This window comes from Girardinichthys multiradiatus, chromosome 3 (assembly GCF_021462225.1).
Source record: "Girardinichthys multiradiatus isolate DD_20200921_A chromosome 3, DD_fGirMul_XY1, whole genome shotgun sequence".
Classification (NCBI taxonomy): domain Eukaryota; kingdom Metazoa; phylum Chordata; class Actinopteri; order Cyprinodontiformes; family Goodeidae; genus Girardinichthys; species Girardinichthys multiradiatus.
This window is the reverse complement of record NC_061796.1, coordinates 11,914,508-11,926,911: the sequence shown is the minus strand read 5'-3', so window position 1 is coordinate 11,926,911 and position 12,404 is coordinate 11,914,508. Positions and strand designations below refer to the sequence as shown.

At 39.1% G+C, this 12,404-nt stretch overlaps 1 protein-coding gene across 2 annotated transcripts in view; it reads left to right on the top strand.

The window, feature by feature from the left end:
* Window positions 1-12,404, top strand: part of LOC124866396 (RNA-binding motif, single-stranded-interacting protein 3-like) — a 199,191-nt gene that overhangs the window by 167,091 nt on the left and 19,696 nt on the right. For both annotated transcript variants that reach the window (XM_047362168.1, XM_047362166.1), the window contains exons 9-10: window positions 6,354-6,450; window positions 10,866-10,916. In XM_047362168.1, the coding sequence (XP_047218124.1) occupies window positions 6,354-6,450; window positions 10,866-10,916 (148 nt within the window). The remainder of the gene's footprint in view (window positions 1-6,353; window positions 6,451-10,865; window positions 10,917-12,404) is intronic.

The following is a 12,404-nucleotide window of genomic DNA, read 5'->3' as shown; positions in this document are numbered from 1 at the left end:
GTCGAGGCCTACCTGATGCTGCCATCTCCTCCCCAGTTCTACAGCACGGTGATCCATGAGCTCAGGATCAGAGACGTGTGCGAGGCTGATTTCAAAACATAACTGATTACCGGTATTGTTTATAATATACAAATGACGCATTTTCTTATTAAACAGTTCACAGTCTAACGTTCCTGCAGCTTTACGCTTAGAACCTCCTGCTGGGTCATTAACAACCTGAAGAACAAATTCCATGTTATTATCTACAGGTATATTTGCATTCGATTGTACTAAATCATCGAGGAAGTTTTCGAAAGCAGGCAGGATCATATTTCCATCATCTGTAACAGTAAATGTGATGTGACAATTGAGATTTTCACCCACTAATTCCAGCTGCACAACGTCGTTACGTCTGGTTAACGATCTCGCAGCGTCGGCTAATTCAATGATAATACGCATGATGTCTGTATAGAATGCTGCTAAATCTGGAACGTTACTTGGACAGGGCGGCGGTATGGTAAAAGGTCTCCTTATTTCATGGTTATTAAAATGTTCACGTTCAACCACGGCTGGAGGGTTTCGTCCTATTTGATCAGAACTGACTGCTACGTCCGTATTGAAATGACCCCCGTGCTGATCTGCGGCGTGTGACGTAGAAGGATTCTGATGACTGTCAGGTGAATCATTTTCCTCAATGCTGCTGTGTGGAGACGGTGCTCTATTTAAATCTTCAAGAGCCTGATTGATTACGTTTAAAACGTCACCGTGCCGATCTGTGGCATGTGACGTAGAAGGATTCTGATGACTGTCAGGTGGATCATTTTGCTCAATGCTGCTGTGTGGAGACGGTGCTCTATTTAAATCTTCAAGAGCCTGATTGATTACGTTTAAAAAGTCACCGTGCTGATCTTCATTTATTACATTTTCACTGTTAGCAGGAGATGCATTTAAAACGATGTTATCTGCTACTTCTGCATTAACGGAAATTTCATTAAGTTCATTAACTAAATTTCTTATTTCATCCAGGGCAAGTCTGATTCGGTTATCCATTTCTATGAACATAAGAAAAAAAATAAAATAAAACTAACCTACAGAAAAAACAAAAAAACAAAAACAAAACACAGTGATCAGTTCAGTTTAAAATCACCTTGATGTCACCAAAATGCTTCTTTAACAGAATCTGACATGCTGCCAGAAGCGTTAACGATGAGGCCTTATTACGAAGATCCCGTGAGGCTGTAGAGACTGTCTTCCTGCGCTGTCCGTTTCTGTGGCCAATCTGTCCTACCATCAACATTACTTCTGTAAGGAGAATGAACAAAAAAATTAATAAATAAAAATATGTATATATATATATATATATTGAAATAATCACATTAAAGCTGAAAAAAACAACAAAAAAAAATAAAGGAATTAAAATTAATTCAGTATGTATGTATGAATTAAAACGTACCGTTCATTAATCCACTCACTAGCGTTGCTCTGCTTTGTAGCGCAGAGAGTCGCTGTCTTTTGGCCGGGGTTAAATATTCTGTAAAAACAGAAGACAATAAAAGTTATCTTACGCTGCGCAGCACAGCGTTCATAAATAAAACGAAAATAGTTTTTAAAATACACAAGTTTTTTTTTTAAATCTTACTCCGATTCTTTGCGGTAAAACCTCCAGATTTCGCTTCTTGTTGAACTGAAACGGTGCCTCTCTGCTGAAAGCTGTCTTGATCTTTGAAAAGCGACCTTCTGGTGGGCGGATTCAATGTGGCGTCTTTGGATGTATCTGTAAAGAGGTTTATATGACATTTTATTGAACTATGCTTAAAATACATATATATATATATATATATATATATATATATATTGTTTTTATTTAATTTTTATTTCCTTACATTGCTGCTGCTCGACAGCTGTGTCTTCCACAGAGCTCTCAGTCGAATCTGTAAACAGTTTTATCTGAGGTTTAAAATACATTCACTCTCAAAGAAAAATAGTTAGTTCTTAGGACTTACTTTCTGGTGGTGCTGGTAACTTATCCGGTGTGTCTTCAGGGGAAATGATAATTGGCGGAGGAGTATTCAAAGAATCAGTTTTAATTTCTGTGTTAGAAGAAAGTTCAGATGTTGTTGGGGTTTTTTCTTGTTTGGAAATAATTCGCCTTCTCAATTTTGACTGTCGATTCCAGCCGCTGAACCCTCCAACTTGATCATTCGGGTTTACCTCTCTCATCAAATCTATAAATTGAAACATTGTCAAGGGTTAACTATAATATATATATATATATATATATATATTTTTTTTTTATTGTATTTAACATTTACTTACCACAATCTGATTGTGTCAAGATGAAATCATCAAGGTCATCAGCGGTGGGTTCTATGACAAAGAAACAAATATATATATATATATATGTCCAGAAGGCCACTATTGACACCCTCAAGCAAGAGGGTAAGACACAGAAAGAAATTTCTGAACAAATAGGCTGTTCCCAGAGTGCTGTATCAAGGCACCTCAGTAGGAAGTCTGTGGGAAGGATAAAGTGTGGCAGAAAACGCTGCACAACGAGAAGAGGTGACCGGACCCTGAGGAAGATTGTGGAGAAGGGCCGATTCCAGACCTTGGGGGACCTGCGGAAGCAGTGGACTGAGTCTGTAGTAGAAACATCCAGAGCCACCGTGCACAGGCGTGTGCAGGAAATGGGCTACAGGTGCCGCATTCCCCAGACCTGGGCTACAGAGAAGCAGCACTGTACTGTTGCTCAGTGGTCCAAAGTACTTTTTTCGGATGAAAGCAAATTCTGCATGTCATTCAGAAATCAAGGTGCCAGAGTCTGGAGGAAGACTGGGGAGAAGGAAATGCCAAAATGCCAGAAGTCCAGTGTCAAGTACCCACAGTCAGTGATGGTCTGGGGTGCCGTGTCAGCTGCTGGTGTTGGTCCACTGTGTTTTATCAAGGGCAGGGTCAATGCAGCTAGCTATCAGGAGATTTTGGAGCACTTCATGCTTCCATCTGCTGAAAAGCTTTATGGAGATGAAGATTTCATTTTTCAGCACGACCTGGCACCTGCTCACAGTGCCAAAACCACTGGTAAATGGTTTACTGACCATGGTATCACTGTGCTCAATTGGCCTGCCAACTCTCCTGACCTGAACCCCATAGAGAATCTGTGGGATATTGTGAAGAGAACGTTGAGAGACTCAAGACTCAACACTCTGGATGAGCTAAATGCCGCTATCGAAGCATCCTGGGCCTCCATAAGACCTCAGCAGTGCCACAGGCTGATTGCCTCCATGCCACGCCACATTGAAGCAGTCATTTCTGCAAAAGGATTCCCAACCAAGTATTGAGTGCATAATTGTACATGATTATTTGAAGGTTGACGTTTTTTGTATTAAAAACACTTTTCTTTTATTGGACAATATATATAAACAAAATTAGAGAACATTCACATGCATTTAATGATTTCTTAAAGATGAATACTTACTTACTTACTTACTTTTAAAGATGTCATTGTGCTTTTGTGAATTATTATCAGAAGTAGAAGCCACAATTTCCGGGTTTCCTGAAATATTTACCGACATTTTTTCTTGTCAGTACTGGTATTTTCAATGTAACAAGTGTTATGGTTCAAAGACATTCAGCATTTGAAGACCCTGACACTGAGGTTAGCCAATGAAACAGAGCCCCCGGACAACATTTTATCTCAACTGCAAAGACTATGTTTTAAGACCAAAACCCTTTCTTGAGTTCAAAGGTGATATGGTTATCTAATGAACAGACCTAACTGCCCCTTCCTGACATCGCCCCTAACAGTTGGATATAGAATAACTGTAACCCCCCTGAATAACCTTTTACTCTAAGATGAAAAAGTAAATGTTTTAGAAAAGCTACAGGTAACTAAAATTATCATTCCTTTTTCCTAAAATGGAGTCTCTCATGATTCAATAACAAACACATCATTGCTAGTCAATTTGTAACTTGGAAACAGTATACTGAAGTTCTTTTTTTTTTTTCTGTTAATCTCATATTCGTCTTACCTCTTTCAGCTGCTTTTCCAGTATGTTGACGCAGAAGCTGAAGGTTTTTTCTCGTTCCATCGATGTAGTGAAGCACAATCTTTTAATTTACTTTTTAGGTCTTTTCTATTTTGAACTGATTTAGACTGGCTCATATATTCAACAAAATAGGTCCTTCTGTAAAAGCAAAATGAACTTACAATTTCTGTCAGGTTACACAGTTCATTTTATTAGGATTTCATGTGATAGGTCAACATTAAGTTGATTATACCTTTAAAATATAAAAGGATGCATGTCTTTTTTTTTTTGTTTTTAGATGTATTAACGCCTGAAAAAAACATACAGATTATTAATAACACCCTTAAACACACCCCTGTGTGTTTTAATTGGCTCATTTAAGGCCTTCCCCGTAACACCCTTAAACACACCCCTGCGTTTTAATTGACGACAAGCAATCAGCATCCACGGTTACGCCCCCTTGGACACACCACCTGCTTGACCACGTGACCTCCTGCCCACATGGTACCCACATGGCGCCCACATGGCGCCAACCGGAAATCCCACCCTCACTGGAAGTCCCACCCACCTGTCAAAAAGTTAGATGAAAGGGTATACTTAAATTCTCTGACCTGGACTTGCTCCTCAAATATTAAGACTATGTATTCTTGGAAAAAAATAACTTAAAAAAAAAAATTTGTAAAAAGTATTTATTTATTTATTTGCATACTCCATACTGTGTCAGATTAAGAATATCATCATCATCATCATTCACTGGTTTAACTACTTTCTCACAGTTTGGACTGTCTCAGTTCAGCACTACCTTCATACTAAATTCTATTAAAACAGAGGAAATTATTTTGGTAGCACACCATACACATGCCATCTCCAATATGAATCATAAAATAGTTGGTGTATATGTGAATAGTACCCTATTTTGGTCACAAGTAGTGCAGATAATTTTTTTCCTGTGGAAATCTGGATTATTTAGAGCAATGGAGAGTCTCCACAGATTTCTCTGTATCACAGTTCAGAGTATCCCACCATATGGAGGCCCGAACTGGTTCTAGAGCCTCTCTGTTCAGATGAAGACTGGTACAATATTACTGCTTAACATCTACTTAAAGGTAGTGGGTCACCCTCTGCTGACATGCTTCTTCCACAACATCTCTAAAGATACCCTGTGGCCCAAAAAATTGCTACAGATCTCTCTCATGTCCTGCCTGAGGAATACCAGCTACTAATTTCAAAGAAGTCCAGATATAGAAAGAACAGATATAAATGTTCCATACTCAATCTCATTACCAAAAGTTAAACCATCTGAGACTGACTGAATGGCTATTATAAAGGTTTTTGATGTTTTTGTTTTCATATGTTTCTATCCAAATTACTCCATATTTATTAAGCATGCCAAAATTACAAAGACAACCATATAGATTATGACAGTGTCTTAAAATCACTGATAACATAACTTTTGTTTTGAATTTTGTCCCTACTGTAAATAAGAATGATCACATATTTATCAAACCAAACCTTTATATGAAATCACAAGTGACTGTGTAGACAGGTAGTGGGGAGTTTCTCCTTTTTGTCTCTGAATCTCTTTTGGCTTCCGTCCCTTGCACCATTATTCAGTCAACAGACACTTTGGGATCGATCGGGCACAGCAACATGGCCTGGCAGATGAAACATGTCCTCTCTAGGTACACAATGATAAATAAAGCACTGTGAGCCACAGCATTGTACTGCTGCAGGGTTATAGGGTGAAATAAAAAAGCAAAAAGCAAAATAATACATTTAGAAGGGCAGATAAATGTATAGGTCGAAGAGTAAACAAAGTATAAAACAGTATAAACAGAGTATAAAAGCTGACGTTGCATATACTGCTTATTCTCCATTTGTGTGGAGGGCAAACATAAAGGGCAATATTAAAATATTTAACCCACTCACACATTAAGGGGGTAATTCATTATCATGCATGGCAAATGAACAGACTCCTTTGTAGAATGATGAGTGCTCAAATTTAGTGTCAAGTTCTATTCTAAGATGACTTTGATGCTTTGACTCAGAGTGCAGCGTAATATTTATTGTTTCCATGACTTCTTTGATGATGTCTGATTCGTTTTGTCAGTGCTAAGTTAACATGCACTGGGTAGTTCAAACTAAAGAGGAGCTTATTTTTACCTTTGCATGAGGCCACACACAGTTTGTAGCTTAAGAACTAGTTGTGCAAATAGGTCTTTGGACTGATTATTAATTTTTGTGCAATCAGAAAATTCTTTGACATACTTCTGATATAGATTTACTCCACTTTTCTGAGTTTGTTTGATGATACAGGTGATGAAAATGACAGTTCTTTATGCTTCATAGGTTCTACTCTTCACCCTATAGCGTCTCCACCAATCGGATGATTGCACAGACATCAATCACACCCTTCATTGCTGCTTCTCCTGTCTCCACATATCAGGTGGGTTGGCCCTCCTACGTGTCAGCTGTAGTATGGTTGTGTTTTCATGCTTTATTCACCTCAGGTGAAAGGAGAAAATTTAATAACTCCAAATATTCCACAATTTCACCCACTGCTTTATTTTAAAAAGGATCAAAGCGGAAAAAATAAATAAATCAAAGACATTTGATGGGCCGGGCTGCATGGTGGTGCAGTTTGTAGCACTGTTGCCTTGCAGCAAGAAGGTCCTGGGTTCAACTCCTGGCTGGGGTCTTTCGGCGTGGAGTTTGCATGTTCTGCATATGCATGGGTTCTCATCAGGTACTCCTGCTTCCTCCCACAGTCCAAAGACATGCCTGTTAGGTTAACTGGTCTCACTAAATTGCTCTTAGGTGTGTAAATGAGTGTGTGCATGGTTGTTTGTGTGTTGCCCTGCGATGGACTGGCGGCCCGTCCAGGGTGTACCCCGCCTCCCGCCCCTAGACTGCTGGAGATAGGCACCAGCTTCCCCGTGACCCACTATGGAAGAAGTGGTATAGAAAATGGCTGACTGACTGACATTTGATAGGTTTCCAGCTGATTTATTGAGGTCCACCTTCTGCTATCTAACGTGCTTACAAGCAAGTTATCATCCAGCATTACAAGTGCATGTGTAATGGTGCTCAGATGTTGAGACCTCACAATGGGTTGCAGCAAGTGGATTGAGAGCTAAACTTACTGATCCTGGCAAAAGTATTCATACGTCACACAACCACAGTCCTCAATGTATTTCATTTAAATTTACCATGTTGGATATAAAGACATGCATAATGATCAAGTAGAAGGAAAATGACAGATAATTTAAAAATGTTTCAACAAAAAAAAATCTGGAAACTGTGGCATGCATGTCTATATTTCCCCTTTTACTGTGATACCCCAAAACAAAATATATTGCAATCAAGTGTCTTCAGAAGTCACTAGATTAGTAAACAGAGTCTGCCTGTGTGCAATTCAATCTCATTATAAATACAGCTGCCCTGTGAAGGCCTCATTGGTTTGCTAGAGAACATTAATGAACAAGCAGCATAATAAAGATGAAGGAACACAGCAGACAGGTCAGGAAAAAGTTATGGAGTTATGGAGTTTAAAGTAGGGTCCAGTTATAAAACCAAGTTTTGAGCATCTCACCTGTAACCACTCAGACCATCATCATTCTGGGGACTCCTCTGGAACCTCTGGAGATAATTGTGGAAAGACGGATTCTTCAAAAAATGAAGAACATTATGGAGAACCCTGAGCATCCTCTTCATGAGACTGTCCTACAACAACAGAGTGTCTTCAGTCAGAGGCTTCTTCAGATCTGCTGTAAGACGGAGCGCTACAGGAGATCCTTCCTGCCCACAGCCATCAGCATCTACAACGGTTCTTTGAGGAAACCCTCATAATGAGCTACAACAGCATTTAATTTCCCTTTGGGATTAATAAAGTATTTTTGAATTGAATTGAATCATCCAAAAACGAAATGAGTAGGTTAAAACAGCAGGCTTAAACTGAGAGGCTTGGCAAGAAGAGCATTAATCAGAGAAGCAGTCAAAGGATCAATAGTGACTCTGGAGGAGCTGCAGAGATCCATGACTGAGGTGGGAGGATCTGTTGACAGGACAAACATTATTTGTGTATGAGGGGTCAAAGCAATAAAAATGAACTTGAATTGAAGTTGTGAAATACTGAACATGGTAAAACGGAGTGTTGTAAAAACCAACATGTGATTAAAATGATAACATCATAACATGGTAAATATAAATGTTAAAAATATTAAGGTTATCAAAATTCAACGTTGCCCGTTTTCATTCACTGCCTTGATTTTAGCGCCCCCGTTTTTACCATTTCAGTTTTATCATTCATCGAGTTCACAGTGTAATTTTTGTTACTTCCGGTAAATCGGAATACGGCAGAGTTTTGTAGTCCGTGACCCACAATTTCCCATGATTCATTGCGGGTTGAAGTGGATTGGTTGAGCTTGGGCAACAATGGCAGACGACGGTGGCAAAAATTGTGAATACAAATGTAAATAATACGCTTTCTGTGACCCCAAATAAACTTTTAAGATGTTCTTAGGCCAGAATGTAGGTTTGTTGAACTCGGTTTATTAAGATTCCACTTAATTTAAAAAAAGAGGCTTGGCGTTTCACTGTGCCAGCTCATTTGGCAGCTGTGAGCCGATTGATCAGTTTTCCTTCCATCTTCCGGAGAATGTGCCTGATTCCCGGCTGATCGTGTTAATAATAATAATAATAATAATAATAATATATAATAATAATAATAATAATCATCATCTTTATTGGTCATTGCACATGTACATTACAACGAAATTTGTCCCCTGCATTTAACCCATCCCTTATTATTATTATTATTATTATTATTATTATTATTATTATTATTATTATTTAATGACATCCAAATTCACAGATTCTAATTCTCACAGAGGCGAAATTAATCACATGTTGGTTTTTATGGCGCTCAGTTTTACTATGTTCATTATTTGCACACCCTCAACTGATTTCAAGTTAATTTTTGTTACTTTGACCCCTCATAGTTGTGCACTCTGAATATCAAATGAAGGAGTAGCAAGACAAAAACCTAAAGAACTCCTGTTTGCAATTTGTCAAATCCATTTAGAGAGAAACAGCAAACTAGAAGTTACTGTGATTAGATGACACAAACGTGAACATTCTGGCCTACATGTACAACACTGTGTGTGGCAAAAACTAACAAAGCATATCACCTCAAACACACTGTACAAATTTGTTTTCTTGTCTCTAGATGTGCAAAGCTGGTGAAAACATACCAGGGCAAACCAAAAATTTACAGATGTAATTGTAATATAATAAAAAGTGGTTTTAAAAAGTACTAAAATATGGTTGCTAAATGTCACACAGATTTAGTAAATTTTTACCATATTGGTGAAATGTTTTAAAAATTATGTATCTCTTTTACACTTTACAATTACTTTGTGTTTATCTATCACATTAAAATCCCAAAAAAATAAAATTGAAGTACACTGGTATGAAGTGAAAAAACATGAAACTGTTCAGGGGATATGAATATGAATACTTTTGCAAGGCATTGTCTTTTTCTATAGAAATGGAAAACTAATATTTTGTGTTTTTTTTTTTTACCAACACATAGTTTATTGTGTAGCTTAGCATGTGAGAGGTAAAAAGGTTTGTGTCATTTTCTGCAAAAATGTAAGTGTTGACTTGAAATGATATCTTAACCTTGACCTTTTAATACAGAAATCAAAAGTAAACTTTGTCTACTAATATCTAAAGTCCAAATGAGAACATGTTGCATGCTTCTACATGACTTAGCAAGCCACATATAAAGAACCTTGTATGTTGTTATAACGCTGCATGCACAGAAAACCATACACTCACATTATCAGAGGTACAGTCACTAAGCTTACATAGGTTAAGGTCACCTAAAGACATTTACATTTTGGCCCTGTCCATATATACGTAGCTTTGATCCCAAAGTTCTGTTCAACCTTTCCATTCCAATGTGTCTAACATGCTTCCCTTTACTCACTCACATCAAACCAAGTCATATTAAAGCTGCCTGGTGAACTTTAGCTGTGGTTCTTAAGAAACCTGAGCAGGGTTTTGATCGACACTCTCCTCCCACAGATTTAGAAAAACAAATGAAAATGACGAATGCAAAGACACATTCAGCAGAGCAAAATTCAGAGTTACATCCTGCTTCCTGAAGCAAACACCGGAGGAAACCTGCCCTAGGGTACACAACTTTATCTACCCAGAGACACACACTTACAGATATTGTAGATAAGCCAACATGCACATTTGCATTATATTACAATATATATGAACTGTATTGTATCTTACATGTGGCAAAGTAGCCTTCAGGGATTTTGGGAAACAGAACAAGATGAAAGTTGCGATATGTGACCAAGAGAGCTCTGATGATGTAATCCTCACTGTGAAGCAGTAACTGTTGGATAGTTTTGCTCTCTATGGTCTTTGTAACTTGTCATAATTACAGCTTAACTTAAAGTACAGTAAGCCCTCAGTTTCCGCTGTCATGTTCTGCCACAGGGACGAATGATTAAACATTCTTTTTATCTTTTGTTTTCTCCTCATAACTCCATTCCTTTTATTTTGTTTGCTGATTGTTCTTTATGTTTTCTTGTCATGGATTCATAACCTTTTTACCAAAAATATTTTCTTTTGTCTTGTCTCTTGGTCGTCCTTCTGAATCATCTTACTATTCATCTCCATCCCCTTCCTGATTAATCACTTTAATTTTTTCCATGTCCTTCCTTTTGTCCTACTTCCCATCCATTCTCTTTGTGTGTTCTTTACTCCTTTATCTGATATAATTGTTGTCTCTTCCGGCTTTCTCTTCTTTCGGCTTCTTCTCCTTTCCTTGTCTCTACGTAGGTCCAGAGTACATCATGGATGCCACATCAACAGTATGTTATGCAACCTACAGTAAGTCTTGAAGCATACTTTCTCTTTTGGTTTTTCATCATGTGTTATCATGTCCCCGGTGGAGTCATTTTCTGCATTCATTAGTCTCTTGCACTGATTCTTTTTATGTCTGTCCTTCACTCTGTGAGTAAGCATGTCTCATTATCAGGCTTTGATATTGATGTCGGGATTTAAAACATAATCATATTGCTCCTTAATGTTAATTCTTATAAATGTTTTACTTACAGTATTGAAAAAATAATTTCCTTTATTAGACTAATTTTCAGAAATGAAAATAACTCAAATTACAGTCTGACTGAAAAAAACAAGTGATGCTAGAAAGATTTCAATAACTGCAGCATATAGCAGCAAACTCATATTTAGTCCTATGGGTGTGTCTCAATAAATCAAAATATCATTGAAATGTTTATTTCAGTGGCTCAGATCAAACATTTTCCCTCTTAAGCCTCTTATTTTCTGATTAAACTGCCGTTAGTTTTAATTGTTTTTGGTGTTTGTAGAAATGGTTTATTTCAGCTTTTAGCCAAGATTCTACTATTTCTGTGGATACCACATTTGTTCATGTTTAACTAATGGAACTTGCAGTAAAGAAAGTAGAAGAAAACAAAAGTTAAATTCCGCCCCCGGTACTGGGGGTTGGGGCTTACACATTGTAATATTATAAGTGCTTTTATGTGTTAACTGTGATGATTAGGGCTCACAGCTAATGAAAATTTAAATTATACATAAGACCAATCCTTGAACCGTCACCTTAACGTGGTGGAGGGGTTTGAGTGCTCAAATGATCCTAGAGGCTATGTTGTCTGGGGCTTAAATGCCCCTGGTAGGGTCTCCCATGGCAAACAGGCTCTAGGTGATGGGTCAGACAAAGAATGGTTCAAGAACCCCTCATGAAGAACAAAATATCGAGGCACGTGACGTCGCCCGGTACGGCGGAGCCGGGGTCCCACCCTGGAGCCAGGCCTGGGGTCGGGACTCGTCGGAGAGCGCATGGTGGCCGGGTTGCTCCTCGCGGGACCCGGCCGGGCCAAGCCCGAACGAGAGACGCGAGGCCATCCCCCAGTGGGCCCACCACCTGCAGGGGGAACCGTGAGGGACCGGTGCAAAGAGGATTGGGTGGCGGACGAAGGTGGAGACCTCAGCGGCCCGATCCCCGGATGCTTAGGCTGGCTCTAGGGACGTGGAATGTCACCTCGCTGGGGAGGAAGGAGCCTGAGCCCAAGCGTGCTGCGGCCCGGGCTGTGGCAGAGGCAAAAACTCGGGCCTGGGAAGAGTTCGGTGAGGCCATGGAGAAGGACTACCGGTTGGCCTCGAAGCGATTCTGGCAAACCGTCCGGCGCCTCAGGAGGGGGAAGCAGTGCTTTGCCAACACTGTTTATAGTGGGGGCGGGAGACTGCTGACCTCGACTGAGGACATTATCGGGCGGTGGAAGGAGTACTTCGAGGATCTCCTCAATCCTGCCATCACGCATTCCGTGGTGGAAACAG